General features: G+C 45.7%; 2 protein-coding genes across 10 annotated transcripts in view; one reads left to right on the top strand and one right to left on the bottom strand.

The window, feature by feature from the left end:
* The first annotated feature begins 1512 nt into the window (after window positions 1-1512).
* Window positions 1513-12699, top strand: PRKAB1 (protein kinase AMP-activated non-catalytic subunit beta 1). 2 transcript variants are annotated; one of them, XM_064522283.1, is made up of 8 exons: window positions 1513-1571; window positions 4678-4853; window positions 5715-5881; window positions 7562-7655; window positions 8705-8819; window positions 10151-10284; window positions 10849-10917; window positions 11003-12699. In XM_064522283.1, the coding sequence occupies exons 2-8, from the start codon at window positions 4689-4691 to the stop codon at window positions 11078-11080; spliced, it is 822 nt and encodes a 273-aa protein (XP_064378353.1). In that variant the 5' UTR covers window positions 1513-1571; window positions 4678-4688; the 3' UTR covers window positions 11081-12699. The 2 variants fall into 2 exon arrangements, with proteins under 2 accessions (XP_064378353.1, XP_025974845.2); XM_026119060.2 differs by lacking the exon at window positions 1513-1571 and adding an exon at window positions 2130-2211.
* Window positions 12700-16092: 3393 nt separating this feature from the next.
* The window catches only part of CIT (citron rho-interacting serine/threonine kinase), a 74847-nt gene continuing 72666 nt past the window's right edge, over window positions 16093-18273 (bottom strand). For all 8 annotated transcript variants that reach the window (XM_026119024.2, XM_026119027.2, XM_026119030.2 and 5 more), the window contains one exon: window positions 16093-18113. In XM_026119024.2, the coding sequence (XP_025974809.2) occupies window positions 18090-18113 (24 nt within the window). In that variant the 3' untranslated portion in view covers window positions 16093-18089. The remainder of the gene's footprint in view (window positions 18114-18273) is intronic.

Below are 18273 nucleotides of genomic sequence, written 5' to 3'. Positions count from 1 at the left end.
CTCCTTCAGACCACTTGCCACAGCCTCGTGAGCTGTTAGCACTCTGTCCTGCAGATTGTTACTGGTCAGTGGCTCCTACAAGTAACACCATTGCAAAGCAGAGAGGGTGGGCCCTGAGGTGAAGGTACGGTTTCTTTCAGTGTGTGTGGATGGCCGTTGTGGAGTTCAACACGCTGTTCCTGTCGGGCAAACGGCAGACAAGTGACGGGAGCGTGTAGCTCTGATCTACGCTGCAGTCAGTGCTGCGGATGTAACCAGCACACACAGAGGGGTCAAAAAACAATTGGAGAGAGAAAACAATCATGTTTGGAGACAAAGAACTTAAGAGTGCTAAGCTGTGTTAAATATAAAACCAGCAACAGCTGCATTTTATAGCAGTGTAACTCTTCTGGGGAGCTGGGGAAGCGCCTCCCACACACATTCCCCTCGCAGCCCCTCCGGCAGGCAGCCAGCACCGAGGCAGTCCACCCCGAAAGACCGGTTAATGCAGCTGTTCCTCTAAACCCGCCGCGGGCGCCAGCCGTGCACCCAGCGCTGAGCGCCGTCCGTCTGTCTGTCCCCACAGCGTTCTGCCCGCAGCATAACAGCATGCCACAAGGACATGTCTTGAGCTGGTGGAAATCCTGCTGTCGTTTGCAGGTCACTTCGACTGGTTAAGAAAAACACAACAATTTCCTTGTAAAGAGAACTACCATCCCAGAACCCTGCGGTCTTCACAGCTTTATGCCAGTTAGTGGAAGAAAGCAAGCGGCAGAGCACAGGGTGGAATGAGACAGTGTAACTGGAAATGCTTAGACAGATTGGTCAGAGCAATATATGAGCGTAATTTAATTTGGCGAGCATCAGTTATGTTAAGGACTTTTAAATTTCCATCCAGCAGCAGAGCAGTTTCCTCAGAGGAACGGAGTTGTGTGCCGGTGTTTTCACACTATCTTATTTGGCCGGTCAGCCATCAGCGTGCGTACAGCATCCAAGGGGAGTGCTTTTCTTGTCCAGTTCCAGTATCCCAGCGGTCACACAGCTGCAGTCTCCTTAGCATATCCCAAATCTCCCGGTGGTGGTGACTTGGGGAAAACAGCTGAGGGACAGGTAAAGAGCCTTTACTCTTTGCTAGCGAATTCACAGCTACACCACCAGTTTAGCAGGAGTATTAAATGACCACATTAATGGGCGGTGTGATAAATGCCACAGGATCTGGTGTCACTGGCCTGCCATGGGGACACGGGCCCTGATGGGGTGGTGGGACAGGGGTCTGGCAGGGTGGCGGGGCACAGGCTGGTAGGGTGGCAGGACGGGGTGGCGGGACATGGGGTAGTGGGACATGGGGGGTGGTGGGACACGGGGTGGCAGGACACAGGCTGTGGGGGGTGATGGAGCCCGGTGGGGTGGCAGGTCCCAGGCTGCCGAGACATGGCCCCGGGGGGTGGCGGGACGCGTCAGCGCCGCGGCTCCTGACCAGAGGCCCCCGGCGCGGCCGGAACCTGCGCGCGGGGCCCCGCTACCACCCGGGCCGCGCGCCGCGCAGGGGGCCGGAAGCGGAAGTGCAGCGGCGGCGGCGGCGGCGCGGGACGGTGAGTTCCCCCGGCCGGGCCGGGGCAGCGCTGCGGGTGTGAGCGAGGGGCGGCGGGGCCGCTTCGTGGCCCTGAGCTCGGCCCTCGGCGGCAGCAGCTGCCGCCTGCGAGCGGCGCCGGAGTCGGCGCCGACGCGCTTTCGGGCCGGGGCTTCGTCGGTGGCTTGGCTCCGCAGGCAGCGCGCTGCGCTCCGCGCCCGGCAGCGGCCGTAGCGCTCTCGGAAGCCGCTGCGCCTCCGCGCTGAGCCCCGGTGCGGCCCGGGCGCAGAGCCGCCTGCCCGCCCGCGGCCCGTTAGCAGCGCGGCTCGGGGCGGTCGTGGCTGGACCGTGCCGGCCCAGTTACGGGTGGCGGGTGAGCACGGCCGCCGGGGGCGCCCAGCTGGGGCGGTGCTCATCCTTCCACCCTTGCCTGTGCCTTAGGGGTCACGGTCCTGCTAAATCTGGAAGCAGCAAGCGGAGTTTTATCCAGCTTTTTTGGTGTTTTGTCTTTTGGGTATTCCTTTATTTTTTTACTTTTTATATTGCAAGAAAATTCCTTTTTAATTTTATTTCCTCATAGGACTCCTAATGTTAAGGTGCTATTGCACGACTCGAATACCATCTGAATACCCCATAGCGAGGAAACGGATGAACGTTCTCCGGTATTGAGACATTGCTTATTATGAAACACCTCTTCGCAAGTGCAGTGACTTCTGTTTTCTTGACGCCGCTCGGAAGCGTGGGGAGAAAAGCCCAGAGCTGTGTGGCTAAGCCTGCGGGTTTGGGGATGGCAGGGTTCATCTTCTGTTTTGCTGTGGGCTTTCCTGGTTGCTAAAGGTTTAGGAATGTTTAAAAGCAACTCTGTAAAGTCATGTAATAAAAATCTATTATAAAGGTAATAGCAAATATAATGTTATTGCTGGAGCTTGGGCTAATGCGATGGTGAAGAATCGCCGTCTGGTTGCTCTGTGCTGTTTTTCCTTAGATAACCTGCTGCGGCCACTGTTGGGTCAGCTTAGCCCCACAGCCATTCGTCTGACCCAGTATGGCTGTTAGCCTGCAGCCCTACTAATATGCACGTAATTTAGTCCCCATACTCAAATATTTCTTGAAATGTTTAATGAAGTGGAATGTACTCTCTCTAGACTGTTGAGAGAGCTGCAGGGTCCCGAATAGCATCTCGTTAAAACAAACTCCAGGATTCCTCCCCTTCTTCCAGCCACTGAACGTGTTGGGCAGGCTGGGCTTTGTTCAAGGTTACTGCCTCTGATGCTCGCTATGGGCCATCTCATCTGTCTCGACATTTCATTTAAGTTTACAAACTTTTAGTTCTTATCCACTTTATTAACTTATTTCAGCCCTTTAAAGTTTTGGCTTTTTGTTGTCATTTATTGACAGTCAGTGTTGACATACCTGCTGTCACATGAGTTCTTCGTGGTTCCATTTCACGCTCCTCAGTATCCTCACAAGAAGTAAACTGTCCTCTTTTGTTTCTGAGCAATACAGGAAATATTTCAAGATACAAACTCAGCTTTGTTTAATATTTCCTTCCTAAAACTCAAAACTAATTAGAGGTCTTTCAACTAAAATGTTCTTTGCTGCTCACAAAGCTGCAAGTTCTGCTAGGTTATTTTCATAACAAGCACAGACAGAGCAATGGAAAACTCATGTCATTTTTCTATTTGATGATTAGCTTCTGTCAGAAGTAGTGGTGGTTTCTCAAGAAAAGTGTCTTCTGGTCTCTGCAGTCAACTGCGAAAAGCTGGATCACACTTGCCCATTTTTGTCAGGTTTCCCCTGTCTTTCTAATGGCAGGAACCAGCATCATATAACAAGACAAAACTTTTAAAAACCAGCAAAGTGAATTAGTAGTCCTCCTGCGTGTTTAAAAGATGATTTGGGGCACTCTGGCTTCAGACTTTCACTGAAAATCTCTGGAATATAGACACTAATAAAAGTGCTCTTTGTGTTTTTTGCCCCAGATCTGTGCTGGCTGGGGTGTGTCAGGGAGATGTTAAGACAGTCATGACCTGAGGCTGTGAGCTTTACATGTAGTGAACTCCAAGGTAAAAATGGACAGAATAAAGAATAATCGTGGAAGATTAAATGAACCCATTTTCAGTTATGCTGGGTAAATCCGTCAACAGGTTGGTTGTTTTGCAAAACCAGCCTTCCTAGTGAGCGCTAACATGTGACATCTTTATGAGTGCTGTGAAACTTGCAATATTGTATATGTTAGAAGAGAATCCCAGGTGAATATCCACCAAACTACAGCCATTTTCAGCGTGAGTCTTTGACCCCGTTGATGTTTTTGCCATAAAATAATACTAATCCAGATATCTAAGCTGGGCAAACCTTGGATATGTTGGAGCAGTTCTCGGTTTGGGCACCCCCTACCACTGGCAGTAGATGCCGGGGTGCATGTGTACGGAGGAGGAGGAGTGCATCCAGTGTCATGCGCTCTGCCTGCGGACGTGGCAGCATGGCTACGGAGCGGGAGGAAGCGTTGTGTTGCCTGGCGGTGCTGCTGCCTGCACAGCAGGTCCCTGTCTCTCTCAAAGAAAAGCGGAGGCTGGCGGGAAGCCTCCTGCGGAGCATCCGTGGGACTGTGTCGTTTTTGTGCTTTCTAAGCCGCAGGCAGCCAGTGTAAGGATCCTCAGCAGGTTCTCTGCGGAGCTAACTCTGTTTTCTCTGGTGGAGTCACATTTTAGTGGGCTGTTTTTGAAGCACTCTGACCATAAGTCCTACTGATGTTTTGACAGATTTGACAGAACTTTTTGTGTGTTGAGTATTTCAGAAGGCAGTTAGAAGAACAAACAGCCTGGGAAGAAGCACTACCAGTGCACTGCAGTGACAGATACCTGCCTGGTGAGCTTTTGGAATGATGGAGTCTTGCAGAGATGCTAGGATACTGAACTATAGCGCATTATCAAGGCTAGCTGAAAGCTGTCGCTTAGTCTCTTTGTTCTGAGTGTGATATAATTTTAAGATACTTGCAGGATGGAGTAATCAAGTTTCTTAGAGTCTTCAGCTCACAATCCAAGTCTCCTGATAAGTCTGCTGTCCTGCCTGCTGGCCTTCTGACTTCAAAAATACGTGTGCTAATCTGGCTTTTCCTTCTCTTCTAGGGCTTTAAAAAATGGGGAACACAAGCAGCGAGCGAGGTGGACTGGAGCGTCATGGGCATAAGGCATCCCGATGTGACAATTCAGGAGGAGCCATCAGTACAAAAGAGGGTGATAGACCCAAAATCTTAATGGATAGTCCTGAAGATGCAGACTTGTTCCATTCGGAGGAAATGAAGGTATTGCTGGTTTGTTCTTGTCCCCTAACAGTAGCAGCCTGGGAACACTGTCCAGTTGTAATGTCACATTGAGGTGGTGCTGTTAGCAGTCTTTGATAATTCCATAATTGAGTTTGCACGCAAAGTAGACTCTCTCTCTTGCTTTTCACACTAAGGAGGGATGTGCCTTTGATATTCAAGCAGATTTCATGAGTGTGATGTCATGTTTTCCAGTAAGAGTTAACTGTAGAGTATCTAAAAGGTAACTAGCACAAAGCTCTTGCCCAGTTCTAAGTGCCCCAGGTTCTTTCAGATCCCTAATGCTCTTGCAGTCACCAGTGATCTTTCATCTGTCTATTATTTTCCATATTAAAAGATCTGTTAACTACTTTTTTGCTTATTATTAAATAGATTGTTAGAAATTATTTTTGCTGTGTCTCACTTGTGTGCTATAAGAATATCTAACAGTAAATTATACTGTTAGATTTTTAGACAGCCCTAAATCTTTCTGGATCCAAGTACAAATTTTGTGCCTACCGTATTTGTTCCATCCAAATGTTTCTAAGTATATTTCCTTTTAATTATTTTTCTCTCCCTACCTATATTCAAATATTTTGTAAACTTTTCTGGCTGCAGTTACAAAGCTGTGAGTGATTTCTTTTGAGCCTAACTCAGGTTTGAGGGGGGAGTATTTTGTCTTCCACTTGCAAATGAACTTGTGAACAGATTCTTGAAATGCCCAATTTCTAATCCCATCTGACAAAAACTACAGTATACTTGCACCTTAGATAAGCATGCCTAAGGGCAGGAATACCTTTAGTGAAAGATGGATTGTCTGTGTCTGCCAGTTATGAGTTATTCTTGATTAAGATGTGTTCCTAGGCTCCGCTGGAGAAAGAAGAATTCCTGGCCTGGCAACAAGATCTGGAAGTGAGTGATAAAACCCCCACTCAAGCTCGACCGACAGTCTTTCGTTGGACTGGAGGAGGGAAAGAAGTTTATTTATCTGGGTCCTTCAACAACTGGAGTAAAATTCCTCTGACAAGGAGGTAATAAACTTCTGCTCTATCAGTAATACTCCACAAGGATTGGGAATGATTAGTGCAGTGAGAAAGGTGGTCAGATGATATTGTGCTTGGATTTGCCACTTTCATGTCAAGGTCTTGAGGAGAGAAGCAGGAATCTGAGTTTCTCTTGTTTTTTGACTCTTGGATGGCAAGGGATGCCAGCTGTGCTGTGTGACAGTGGCAAGCAGTTATTTGTTCGCCAGTCACAGCATATGAATGACCCGAAACAATCCTTGTTGTGCAGAGTCTACTAGCTGGGGTAGAGTTAGGATATACAGAGTGAAGATGGATTTAAACGTAGTGTCTCCCATGGCACATGTGCTTTCCTGCCCTGTCATTGGCTTTCACCCAGCTCAAAGGATCTGAATTCTTAGGAAGCTCTGAGCCTGGGATACCTGCTGGTAAATGGCATGAACAAGACATTAGGCCTGTGTTAAAGCATCATATACTCTCCCTTGCCTGAGAGCTCTGGAGTTCGGCTTAATTCCACAAACCAATGTGGATGGCGGAGAGTCTGGACTTAAGTGTTGATCTGAGTCCTGCTGCCTAGCAGTGAAGATCTATCCATAAAAGATAGGTCCCTTGGCAACTTCCTGGTGTTTCTTACCTCAGTGAGTGGCTTATTATTGCAGAAGTGTCTTAACTTCTTAGGAAACTTGAGGGAGGAGTATAGTGGCCTGGTGAAATGGTATGGGAGGATTGTTCTGTGCATGAGCAACATGAAACAAATTATCAACATAGGAGGGAGAAAAGAAGTGAGTAGAACATTAGTATTGCTGTTATATTCAAAGTAGAAAGTCTGGAAGATGGTGAAATGAATTTGGAAGAAGGCCGAAAATATTTCCTTACGGAAGAAGAAGCAGGTTTGTTTCTTATCAGATTAGATGCTTTGGGAAAGGAGGTGTCTGGATCTCTTTAGAGGCTGAAAAAATATGTACTGCTGAATCAGACAGGCTGAAGTAGAAAAGAGCTCATTATTCCAAACTGAATTCTTAAATCTGGCTCTGTGATGGTATGCTGGCACTCCTTACCTGAGAGGAGAAGTAGTGGTATTGCATGGCCTGTTTGAATTGTTCATGTAGCACTGGCTATCTCTGAGCTTCTTTGAGATGGCAGCAAAGAGCTCCAAAGAACCGGGAAGTTCACAGCACCAGGATGTCAAAATTACTGAACGATAGCTATTCAAACCCAAAGTATGTCAAAGCAGCAGAATTGCTGCTTTCATCTTCCAGTCATTTTTTATTCATTTCACTGGCACCTGTGAGATGCAATTTGTGATGACAAATACTGGAAGGCAAGAAAAAGTGATCTGGTTTTTTTTTCCTTCCCATCAACAAGAGCCTCACACACAAAATGAGGTCTTATGTACTAACAAATAAAATGAAGATGTCAGAATGACTTTATGAAAGTTCGATACTAGCTCCTTGATGCCAAGAGTATCAATATTAATTTTGAATGTATTAGGACTTGCATGTCACATTAACTATAATTTGATTCTTTACCTTTAGATTGCACAAGAGATTCTCTTAAACATGGTGTTGCCATATTAGCTTTCTGCATATTAAGGAGACTTGTAATCTATGTGATGGTGTTTGTTGCAGTTTGTCACAGAGATTGATGCACTTTTCAGAATATTTCATTGGCGATTGTCTTAAATTCCAGTCACAACAACTTTGTGGCAATCCTGGACCTGCCAGAAGGAGAGCACCAATATAAGTTCTTCGTGGATGGACAGTGGACACACGATCCTTCAGAGGTAATGTTTTCTTTGAGTTACTATGTTTATTGATTGAGGCAGATGAAGAGGAGAAGCTGGCCGTTTTCTGCACCGGTAGCTGGCCTTTTCAGAGAGAAGGCATTTGTTAACAACAGCAACTGCCTGTTTAAGCTACTGAGATAAATGTTTCTGATCCCAGCTGTCCTAGGTGGTGGCCACCAGACTGAGAGCCTGAAATGACAGGAGACTTTTGTAAGAAATAGGTGACGAAGGTCCATTGGGTATTGGTTTATGAGTGATGGTGTGCTTTTCTTGTCTGGTGCCCAGCTGACTTTGAGAACACTGTAGCATTGCTGACAGCTGAAATCTCTCTGTGTTGTGCTTGCTGTCTGTGCCAGAATGTTGCTATTGCTGCTCTGGATCTATCCGTAGCCCAGTAATTGCACCAAAATCTACTATCGGCCATTAATTCCTGCAGGCACCAGGACTTTTCCTCCTCCTCTGCTATAAATAAAACTAGCTTTAACCATAGCCTGCCCAGCAGTCCTACCTGCTTCAGAATTAGCCGTTCACAGCTGCCAGTTCCAGGCTTTCTGCTGCTTTTTGCAAACTTTGCAGAACCATGTAGTAAATTTAGCACTTAGACTCTCTGCCCTGGACTGTAATTCCAGCTTTAGGTGTAAAACCCATGCAACCACCCATCCCCTGTCCTACATCAGGCCATCCAGATCTTACCCTGGCTCTGAAAGCCCTGTAGAAACTTGCAGTAAAGCTTAGCTTCTTCTAGCCCTATCATTAACTTTAGCCCAAACCCAATATAGCTTTAACTATAGCACAAGATTTTCTCAAGAGTCTGTGGATCTAGCAGGTTCAACTGATACAAATCCCCCCTTCCCCGCCCAGTCCCAAATCCTGTACCTACCTTTTAACGTAACACTAATTCAGCAATGGTGAACTCTTTCCATATCTGGTTCTAATGTATCTTAAAAGGAATATATCTCACTGTTAAAACCAATTGCATAGTTTTCAGAATCCTAATAGTCCTGCAAGCTTCTTTGTTGTAACTTTTGTCTCCTGTTTCTTCCCAGCCAGTAGTAACCAGCCAGCTAGGTACTGTCAACAACATCATTCAGGTGAAGAAAACCGACTTTGAAGTATTCGATGCTTTGATGGTGGACTCCCAAAAATGTTCTGACATGTCTGGTATGAGGCTACTGGTAATCTTATATTGCACCTGTTAGAGCTGTTAAAAAATTCCCTCTTCCTTTTTGTCTTGAGTTAAGGCTCCAGTATAGATTAATCTCTCCTTTTGTCAGGCTCTGTGGACCTGTGCAGGGATCACATATGCACAAAGCAAGAAGATGGAATGGCAGAAGAGCCATCGACCAAGCAGTGCAGATCATTAAAGATATGATTAGGAGGAAATCATGGGTGCTTAATGGCTGTTCATTTGTCTGTGCAGTGTGAAGTGGCTGTTTTTAGTACACTCAGTGGTGGTCAGTCCCTACCTTAAAACATCAAACCAATGTTGACAGACTAAATTCCTCCTAATACCATTTTGCTTTACTAAGGAAATGGGCTCAGGAAATCAGAAGATGCCAATTAAGAGGTACAAATGAGATGCATTTTAGTACTGCTGCCACAGGCTCAGGAATATCTCGTATCCTCTCAGTTTAGTGTAAATAATCCATATCTTTGAGCAGAATAATGTGGCAAAGTTATTTTTGCCTTAAATTTTGTGTTCCAGTGTGATAGAAGAGAGGTAAGATTTACCTTGGATCATCTCTGAGATCAGCTCGGCCACCTGTTCTTCATAGGCCTTTGTAGGGACTGAGACCATGATTGAGGTAGCATCTTGCCTCCTCCTTCAGAAGACCTTTCCTTTTCTTCTGAGGCAGAAAGTGCCTTCAGTTGGTTTTTGCTCTATACCACTTTCCCCTGGACAAAGCTTTTTTGGAAAAAGAGCGGGACTTGTGAGATTGGGACAGTGCAAGAAGCAGTGAGGAGACTCTAGAAGACCCTGTTCCCCAAGTGCTATAACAGCCTTCTATTATCTTGCTTTCTACTCTGAAGAGCTCTTTCTGTTATTCTGTCCCCGTACTGGAATAATACCTGCCTTTTACACTTGCTTATCATGTTTTTAGTACTTCCCTTGGAGATAATGTTGTGGAGCAATGTTTAGTACTAAGTGTTTGCTGCGGAAGTGCTGGGCAGAGATGATGATGAAGTTCTGGAGTGCAGCATGGCTCTCAGAACCCTGCTTCCTAAATCTTTGCAGCTGGTCTCAAGGCAGACAGACCTGGGATATCTTAAAACTCTTTTTTCAGGTACAAAACTCTTTGCATGAGTGTTGTTACTCTCTTCAGGCAGTGACTGATCCTCTGACGCTGCATCAGCTGCTACAGTTCTCTTATGTGCCATTGACTTCTTTTGGTCACAAGTGTCTGGATGTCAGAATCTGCTTGGAGTACCTGTAAAGAGCAGATATTCTTCCAGAATATTTTAAGAGTAAATATTTAACATCTCTCTGGCAGAGCTGTCGAGTTCACCCCCAGGACCATACCACCAGGAACCCTACGTTTGTAAGGCAGAGGAGCGCTTCAAATCTCCACCCATTCTCCCCCCCCACCTGCTGCAGGTCATCCTGAATAAGGACACGGGCATTTCTGTGAGTACATCAGTGTCCTTTGCTGGATAAGTTCCTTGGGGAATGTGGACAGACAGGGAAAATCTGTGGACAGACAGGGGACAGCCAAGGAAAAACCTTGGAATAATTGCCATGTTGATAAATTGCCTATTATGCAAGTCCAGATGGATCCATCTGCAGTAAATTTATCTTTCTAACTGACTCTTTTCAAAATTGACAAAAGAATTGGGTTGCTACTTTACTTCCAGAAACCCAGATCTTCCCACTGCAACACTATTAAAATGTGCTGAAAATGTCAAAAGCATGTAGGAAATAAGGGAGATCTGTTTAATGATTGCAAAGAGGATCCAGAGGGTTCCACCCTGTGAGGATCTGAGGTTGTACTGGAACCTTGTCTGTATTTGTTGATGGACTCAGTGTAAGAAGCAGTATGATGTATTTGAGGGTATGGCCAGACGGTTACAGGCAGTGTTTATCGCCCATCAGCTGTGATGACTAAATTGTGAGTTCTTACTGTTTCTTGCCTGTTATTTTCACAGTCTCACTCCCCCACCCTCTTCTTTTCCTTTTTTTTTTCCTCCCCAGTGCGATCCTGCTTTGCTCCCTGAACCCAACCACGTAATGCTGAACCACCTTTATGCACTTTCTATCAAGGTGAGAGGCCAAGGCATGTTCTTCTTCACACTTGCAGCTTTTAGATAACCATGTAATGTGCTTGTTTGTTTTCCATCTCCTGTAGGACGGAGTGATGGTGCTTAGTGCTACACATCGTTACAAGAAGAAATATGTGACTACTTTGCTGTACAAGCCAATATGAACATCGTGGTAGTTTGTGACCAAGTGTTCTGGGCCAGTGCAGTCTCAGAAAAAAACAAAATCTTAACCAAATGTACTCCTGCTCTGTGCTGTAGCAAACGAACTCCGATTTCATATTGTTTCTGAGACTTCCAAGTTCTCCTATATTTGCCTTATTCTTCAGTCTCACCTTGGAAGTTCTTGGAGATGAGAGCTTCACAGCAACTAGACTGATGGCAAAGTGTCAGTGCCAGTTGTCAGCTCAGTTAAAAACACTTAGATTCACCGATCTAATCAATTAGGCTGAAAAAAGTCAGGACAGCAATGAATTAAAGACCTTCAGCAGTGACGCAGACTATAAGAAATACAAAAACCAGCCTAAAATATAGAAAGTTCAGGATTCTTACGGAATTCGAGTTGAGCTCAACACTAAGCAAAAGCAAGCCTATTGTTGCTTTCATAACTTGCCACATGCATCAAACACAATTATTTTAATAGCAGGTTCCAAACTTGCGTAGTTGAAATAAGTGTGAAACTTGATGTTTTATAGCAGCTTTTCTAGGCAAAATCAGTGATGCAATCACCCACAAGTTCATTTGTATTTTACGGTAGACTGGGATGCACTGTGTTTCTACTGTGAATAGCTCTGTAGTGTTTCTCTTCCTGAGAACTGAAATACAACTTTTCCACTGTGGAATTTCTGGTAAAGACAATTTTTTTTAATGGCTGGATTTTTGTGTCAATCATAAATGTGTCTCGCAGTAAGCTGCTTTTTGCAACCAGCTTCTCTTGCTGTCACTGATAAGGGCTTCCTTAAGATGGGATAGGTAGCTGTAAGAAAATCAGTGTATTCCGTTTAGGGATTAGTTCTTCAGTAACAGCCTCCGTCTGTTCTTCAGTAACAGCCGATTTGAAGATGACTGTAAGTTACTGTGCAGTAACCTGTATCCTGGTGGCCAAACGTGCAGTGGCGGCATGCTGGAAACAGCAGTGTTGTGCTTCTCCGTGCGTGGGGCTAGAGCTGGGTCCTTCCCTCCGGGCTGCAGCACTAGCAGCAGGTATAACACCCGTGTAACCAGGGCTGCGGTGATCTCTGCAACTTCTTCTTCTGTTCCTGTTTTCTAAGGGAACATAGCGATGCCAGGTTGCCTCTCCTCAGTACTGCCAGTCTGTTTTATCCCAAAACAAATGCAACGTGGTTAATGCAAAACTGCCTGCCAGCGTGCCTTGGGCCTCCCTGGAGGAAGCGGCTCAGGAGGTGACCCGCCGGGTCCTCTCCTCTGCTTGTTTTGTGGCGCCTGCGAGTGCCAGTGACCGTGCCAACGATAGCCAGCCTGTGTCCTGCTGTGGGGAAGAGCACGCTGCACAAATCGGCAATAGTGTGAGCGGGGACAAAACCCGCAGCCGCCAGCATTCGGTGGAGGCAGCCGCAGCGGAAGGGCGGTTTGCCCGCCGCAGGTTTGTTCACTAGACTTGCTGCAATATTTTGAGTAGCTCAGTAGAACTGGGTCTAGTGCAATGGTTTTCTCTGAAAACTGTCCTTCATTCTGTGCTATGGATAGTCTTTATTCTGAAATACAGAATTGCTTTTGTTTTCAACCTCTTCAGAAACAAGTTAAAAATAAAAGATTTTTAAGAAAAGTGGATGGCTTCTTTTGTTCTTATCCTTCCCCTTATGTTTTTTTGGCCTCAGCTTTCTTGAGTTTATTTGTAGAACTTGCGATTGCTTGTTGTTAGTGGGTTGTGCGAGCTTTTCCTTCATAGACCCAGGCCAAAGCACTTTGTTAATCAGTGGAGAAGGTGAAGGATGTTTTAGTGTGTTTTTTTCGTGGTGTAAAGCTTACATGAAGAAGAACAATGAAATATGAGCTCCATCAATCTGTTCCTTAGTCTCAAAACCTTGGTACAGGCCTTAAGGCCCCCCGGTGCCTTTTCGTTCCTGGAAGCTACTCGTGAAGCAGACCTTTTTTTTTTCTCCAAGCCTTTCTCCTTGGCGTTGTGCTAAGCGTCTTGCAGTTTGAGTCCAGGTTGGACATGGTTTGTGGTTTCGCAGGCACAACATGGGTGGAATTGGATTTGACTGTGCTCTGCACCAGCCTGTACCTCGGTAATATTTTTATGAGCACCAGACAGCACCTACTTGTAAGGAGATCGGTGGAGGGGCTGGGGGGAGTGTGTATATTAAAGGCAGTTAAGGTAGTTAACATGACTGTCTTCTGGTGAAACGTGACCTCACGCAGAACACCTGGCAGATGTGGAAGTAAGTGCACAGTGGCAGACAGGGACGTGACCACAGCGGCTCTTTGGCAATTTTCTGCTACGGAGAAAGTGGTGTTGCAAGGAATTTTCAGCTGTGGTCCAAGAAAACGAGATGTGAGTGTGCAAGCAGTGGTTCCTCCTAAGTGCTTTTAGTGCCGGTGGGAAATGATGCCACAAGCTTCTTATTTTGAATGGCTGAAAATTAATTGTTGCTAGAAGCAGCTTCACATAGCTGAACTGATTGTTTGTTTCAGTTGCAAAACAAATTTTTCATGAGTCAAAAATTGGAAAAAGCAGCAACACTGACAAATGGAGATTAGGAAAGGCGGGTGAAAATAAGCAAGACAGAGTAATTATGGAATAGGTTTCATTAGCTCTTGCTAAGCTTTGTAGGGTTTTTGCCAATTGCATGGATGCACTGTGTAGCCAGGGTTTTCATCTGTGCTGGAGGGGTTTGGCTGAGGTGGGGAGGGGGCAGAGAAAGCTTTTTTTATTTATTTATTTTTTAATTTATCTTTTTTTTCCTCATTTGCAGGTTGCAGCCTCTCTGGGAGCTGCTGCCGCGCGCTGGGTACCCGGCGTGCAGCTGGCACTGTCCCACTGGCTTCTGCAGCCCCGAAGCTTTGCTTGTGCTCCCCAGAAAAGGGGCTTCGGGGCCCAGCAAGCAGCCCAGCGCCAGGCGCTCGGGGAGCAAGAGCGATGCTGGGAAAGGCCCCGCTTAGGCTATTTTTTTTTGGGGGGGGGGGGGCGCAGCAGCCAAAGGTGGGCGGGCTGGTGCTGGGGCTGCCGGGGGGGGGGGGTCACAAACAAGGGAGGGAAGGGTGATGGCAGCAGTGTCACCCAGGCAAAGGTGGGGAGGGACCGGGCTGCAGCTGCAGGCTCTCAGCCAGCCGTGTACCACCTGGCAGCCGCCCCCCCCCCCCCCCCCCGGGGGGTGCTGCAGCCTTCCTGCAGGTGAGCTACAGGCACCCCCCCCCCCAACATCCCCCCCCCCAACCCTCCCCCCCCCAAAAGAAACCCACCCCGAGATCCATTTGTCTTCCGCAGGGTGAAGCACGGGCAGGCTGGTGCCTGGCAGGGCTGATGCAGGAGCAGGCAGGGTTTGGGGTGTCCGGGGGGGGGGGGGGGGGGGGGCCGGTTTGGTTTTGACGGTTTTTTTTTTTTTTTTTTTTGGTCGGGGGGGGGGGGAGCGGGGGGGGGGTTGTTTTCTTCCTGACGGGTGAATGAATTAGCTTAATCACACTGTGTTCCCTTACTGTAATGGGATGAATCAAATGCCTGCAAAGGCAAAAGCTGGATAAAGACTTGGATTTATTAGCTCACTTACTGCCCCCCCCAACCCACCCCCAGCCCTTGCTCAGGCTGCTGTGTTTATTCCCGGCTGTTGCTAGGAGAGCCCGGTGGTTTTTTTTGTTTTTGTTTTTGTTTTTGTTTTTTTAGGTAGCTGCAGAGCCTTTCGTTACAGGCATTTTGGGGTGCCGAGTGCTGCGAGTCTGTGTCTATGGCAGAAATAACAAGACCCCCCCCCCCCACCCCCAAAAATAAAAAACAAAACAAAACAAAAAAAACCCATTTCAGCAGCGACCATGGGGTAGTGAAGCTGAAAGTGGATTTGTGCAGGATTCCTGATAAGCAAAAGGCTCAGTAAGTAATTTTTTTTTTTTTACTCCACCAGTTTCTGGAATAATTTTAGTTTTGTTACAATTCGGATCATGCATCATAAGGACTGCAACAATGAGGTTTAAATAAGTCTTCTTTGTGCACAGTAAAATAGAAATAAAGGAACATTTAACAAGTTAGTTAGCATTTCATCATATACATCAGATAGTAGGCACAATAGATAAGTCAAGCAGCTTGGTTTTTTTTTTTTTGTTTTTTTTTTTTTTTTGCCTTTTTTAATGTAGAGCAGTTTCATGAAGAATGTCATGTAGACCAAAATGTAATAGGAGCTATTAGTAACCCTCCCACACACCCTCCAACGAGCCCTGTATTGGGGGGGGGGGGGGGGGGGGGGGGGGGGGTTGTGTGCACAAACCCAAAAACACTCAACAGTAGGAGGACAAATTAAGTTACTGTAGGCAGCAGTGTGAATATTAAAAACCTCTTCCTGTGAAAGAATACTTCAGACCCTGTAAAAACTGGTTCAGTTAAAAATAGATGTATTTACATTTAAGTCTGATCTAGCAAGTTTTCCCAGCAGGTGTAAGTTAAGATGTACAGTAACTGCAGGGTGTACTCAATCTGAATTAGATCCGTGAAGGTTTTTAAAAAGTTGCAGCTCTTAAGCCTTAAAGCACCAGCATATTACAGCGGTGGGATGAGTAACTACCTCCCCCTTTGCTACCAGTACATTGCTGGGATAAATCCCAAACCTGTCGTTAGATCACACTGTTGTTAATTAAAATGTTTTTTTCCAGCTCAAAATGTGTGGGTCATTTACCAGGGCCGGATTGTTTTCCCAGCTACTCGCAGGTCTTTAACTCTCCCCCTCTGAGGGCAGAGTTCAGCGCTAGGTGTTCGCAGCTGACTGCTGCTATAGTAAAATATTTGGACAAATCCACCTGTTTTAGTTCATATGGACAAGCTTTAACTTTGTGAAGCCATTTATGCTACTCGTTCAGGGAATAACAACTATTGAAAGGCTAAATATTGTCAAGGTTAGCTCTTTGGTAAGCTTAGACGCCTATAGATTACACAGCCTCTACTGCTGGGTGCAATGCTAGGATGGCTTAGTGGTACCCTAGAGAGAAGGAAGCGTTCATTTCACCATGCCAGTCAAGATAGTTATTTGTTTTATTTGGTTATTGTTCAACAACAAAGTTCAATACTTTCCAGGTGGAGCTTTGAACTGTCCCTCTGGTTCCCTCCCTTGTCAATAATAAAAAGGTAATGAAGAAAAATCCTGTACTTTTTTTAGATACCTAAAACCTCATTTATGCTAACAAGCTTCAATCGCAATTTAATGTTACAATATTTCTTCATGGGAGCTAGGAGGATTAAGCTGAGGCCCCTCCAGTGTCTGAAGATGGCTGTCCACAACCACCGTTAAAACAAAAAGCTAGTGTTGAAAAACCGCACAGTTTACAATAAAAAAGTAGAAACCAATTCAATTCCCTTTTGTTACGAATATAAAGTTTCTTGTAAATATGTACAGTCCTTTGAGCTATTTCTATAGCAGGAAGCATTTCACAAACAAGACACAAGATATACACTTTCAGGACTCAACAAGCCCGTTTCTGAGGTCATGTAGATCTTCCATGAGATGCAAGGATTTATATACTGCTCTCAGTGACCTTTCAAAATATTCAGACCAGGAGACAAAATTTTCAGCAAGTTTCCTGCCAAATCATCTGATCTAAAATAACCCAACAGACAACAGAATACAATATTCATGAAACTCGCCAAAGGACACTGACAAGGCATTGGAATTTTTATGGGTTTCTAGAACAGGTTAGCACAGGCTTGCGAGGGACTAGCAGAAGTTTAAGAGTGTGGCCAAGGGAAGATTGGATGCAGTTTTGCTCTTTCCAGGTGTAAAGAACATGGTTGTTCACTTAGAGCCTTGCTATTGCAGATTGAATGGTCAAAACCTGCTTTGAAAAATCATCTGCTCTCTGCTTCATGTTCACAGCAAAAGAGAATAGAAAGCAATAAATGGCTCGAGGTTGGCTATGCAGAAGCAAAGGCAGCGGTGTATTCAGTAACCGCTAAAGCTGTTTATTGAGAGTATCCTCTTGTGCCATGACACTCGGTTCTTATTGTACGACAAGTTACAAATCACAGACGTGATCTGTGCTGCTCCTCTCCCTCATGCTTTTCTTTGAAGCTCTCTGGGGAAAGTGGGATCTCTTGGGATTTGAGACTATGTGGATGTAATTTCTGCATGGACCGTGTTTAATGCTGAAAGGAGGAGACAAGCGTGACTGTAACTCTTGTCGTAGAATAAGGCCTGTCGCTCTTCACTGCCAAATTTCCAGTAATTAATGGTGGTTATTTTGCAGTGCAATCTAAAGGTTTCAGTTAATTTACAAGTGAGGTACAATACACTACTTAGCAAAGCAACCGAAAAGGAGAGAGCAGCCAGTGATGGTGCAGCAGCATGCAGTGAACTGTCATGCAGAAGACCTGGATAAAGTCTTACACCCCAGTAGCTTAGAGATAATGCACTTTGTCTCAGGGCAGGGCACATGGGATCATTAAAGCGGGGTTCTTCCCTCCCCCTTGGAGCTGCTCTAGGGCAATTTTCGTGAGAACAAAATAACTTTCAGAAGTGGCAGGTGAACAGACTGATCAAAATTAAATTTTCTCGAGTTCTGTAGAGAATATCCAACCACACCTTCTACTGAACGACTCAGTCACCTTGGCCCTTCTGTATCAAGGCCATCAGGAATTCCCAGCACGTCTCAGAACTATGATTAATTAATTATCTGGTAAGGGGTGCTAACCACATTAAAGATCTGGGGTGGGATTCTAGTCCCATTTGACTTTCTTGGTGAACTACTAGGGACTAAGGTGAATACAAAAAGTTCATGAACTGCTTGAAGGAGTAACGGTAGTACAAAGTGCAAAAACAGGAGTGCAGGAAAGTGCGGAGAAATTAACTGAGATGCAGACAATCCTCAAAAGCGTCACGGGTCTCCTGATGTGGAGCTAGCTTTGGCCCAGCAATGCTGTTTTGGTAACCGGGCAGCAGACATATGGAGTGCATATACTCAGTATATTTCCTTTTTTTTTCCTGCAGGTCAAGATGAGTAACTCTGTCTAGCTGAGACTTACACTGAAGACTGGTCCCAGACCTGGCAGGGAAATAAAATGACAGTTATAAGTTGCACACACTTTTCTCACATATGTACAGGTGCCAGAAGCAGTACACAGTCTAACTACTGCTGAGTGAGTGCCGTGGGCCTACTTGCTTCTAGGTGACATAATTAAACCACTGACAAAGGCAAGTATCAG

Source organism: Dromaius novaehollandiae, chromosome 17, assembly GCF_036370855.1.
Source record: "Dromaius novaehollandiae isolate bDroNov1 chromosome 17, bDroNov1.hap1, whole genome shotgun sequence".
Classification (NCBI taxonomy): domain Eukaryota; kingdom Metazoa; phylum Chordata; class Aves; order Casuariiformes; family Dromaiidae; genus Dromaius; species Dromaius novaehollandiae.
Note: the sequence above shows the minus strand (reverse complement) of the source record. Positions and strands in the feature narration are given on the sequence as shown.

Bases quoted from the DNA above. Each gene is read 5' to 3' on its own strand.
- PRKAB1 (XM_064522283.1), top strand. From the start codon at position 4,689: ATGGGGAACACAAGCAGCGAGCGAGGTGGACTGGAGCGTCATGGGCAT. The intron at 5,882-7,561 runs GTAATAAACTTC...CTTAAATTCCAG, and splicing joins AAAATTCCTCTGACAAGGAG to TCACAACAACTTTGTGGCAA. The intron at 10,285-10,848 runs GTGAGTACATCA...TTTCCTCCCCAG, and splicing joins ATAAGGACACGGGCATTTCT to TGCGATCCTGCTTTGCTCCC.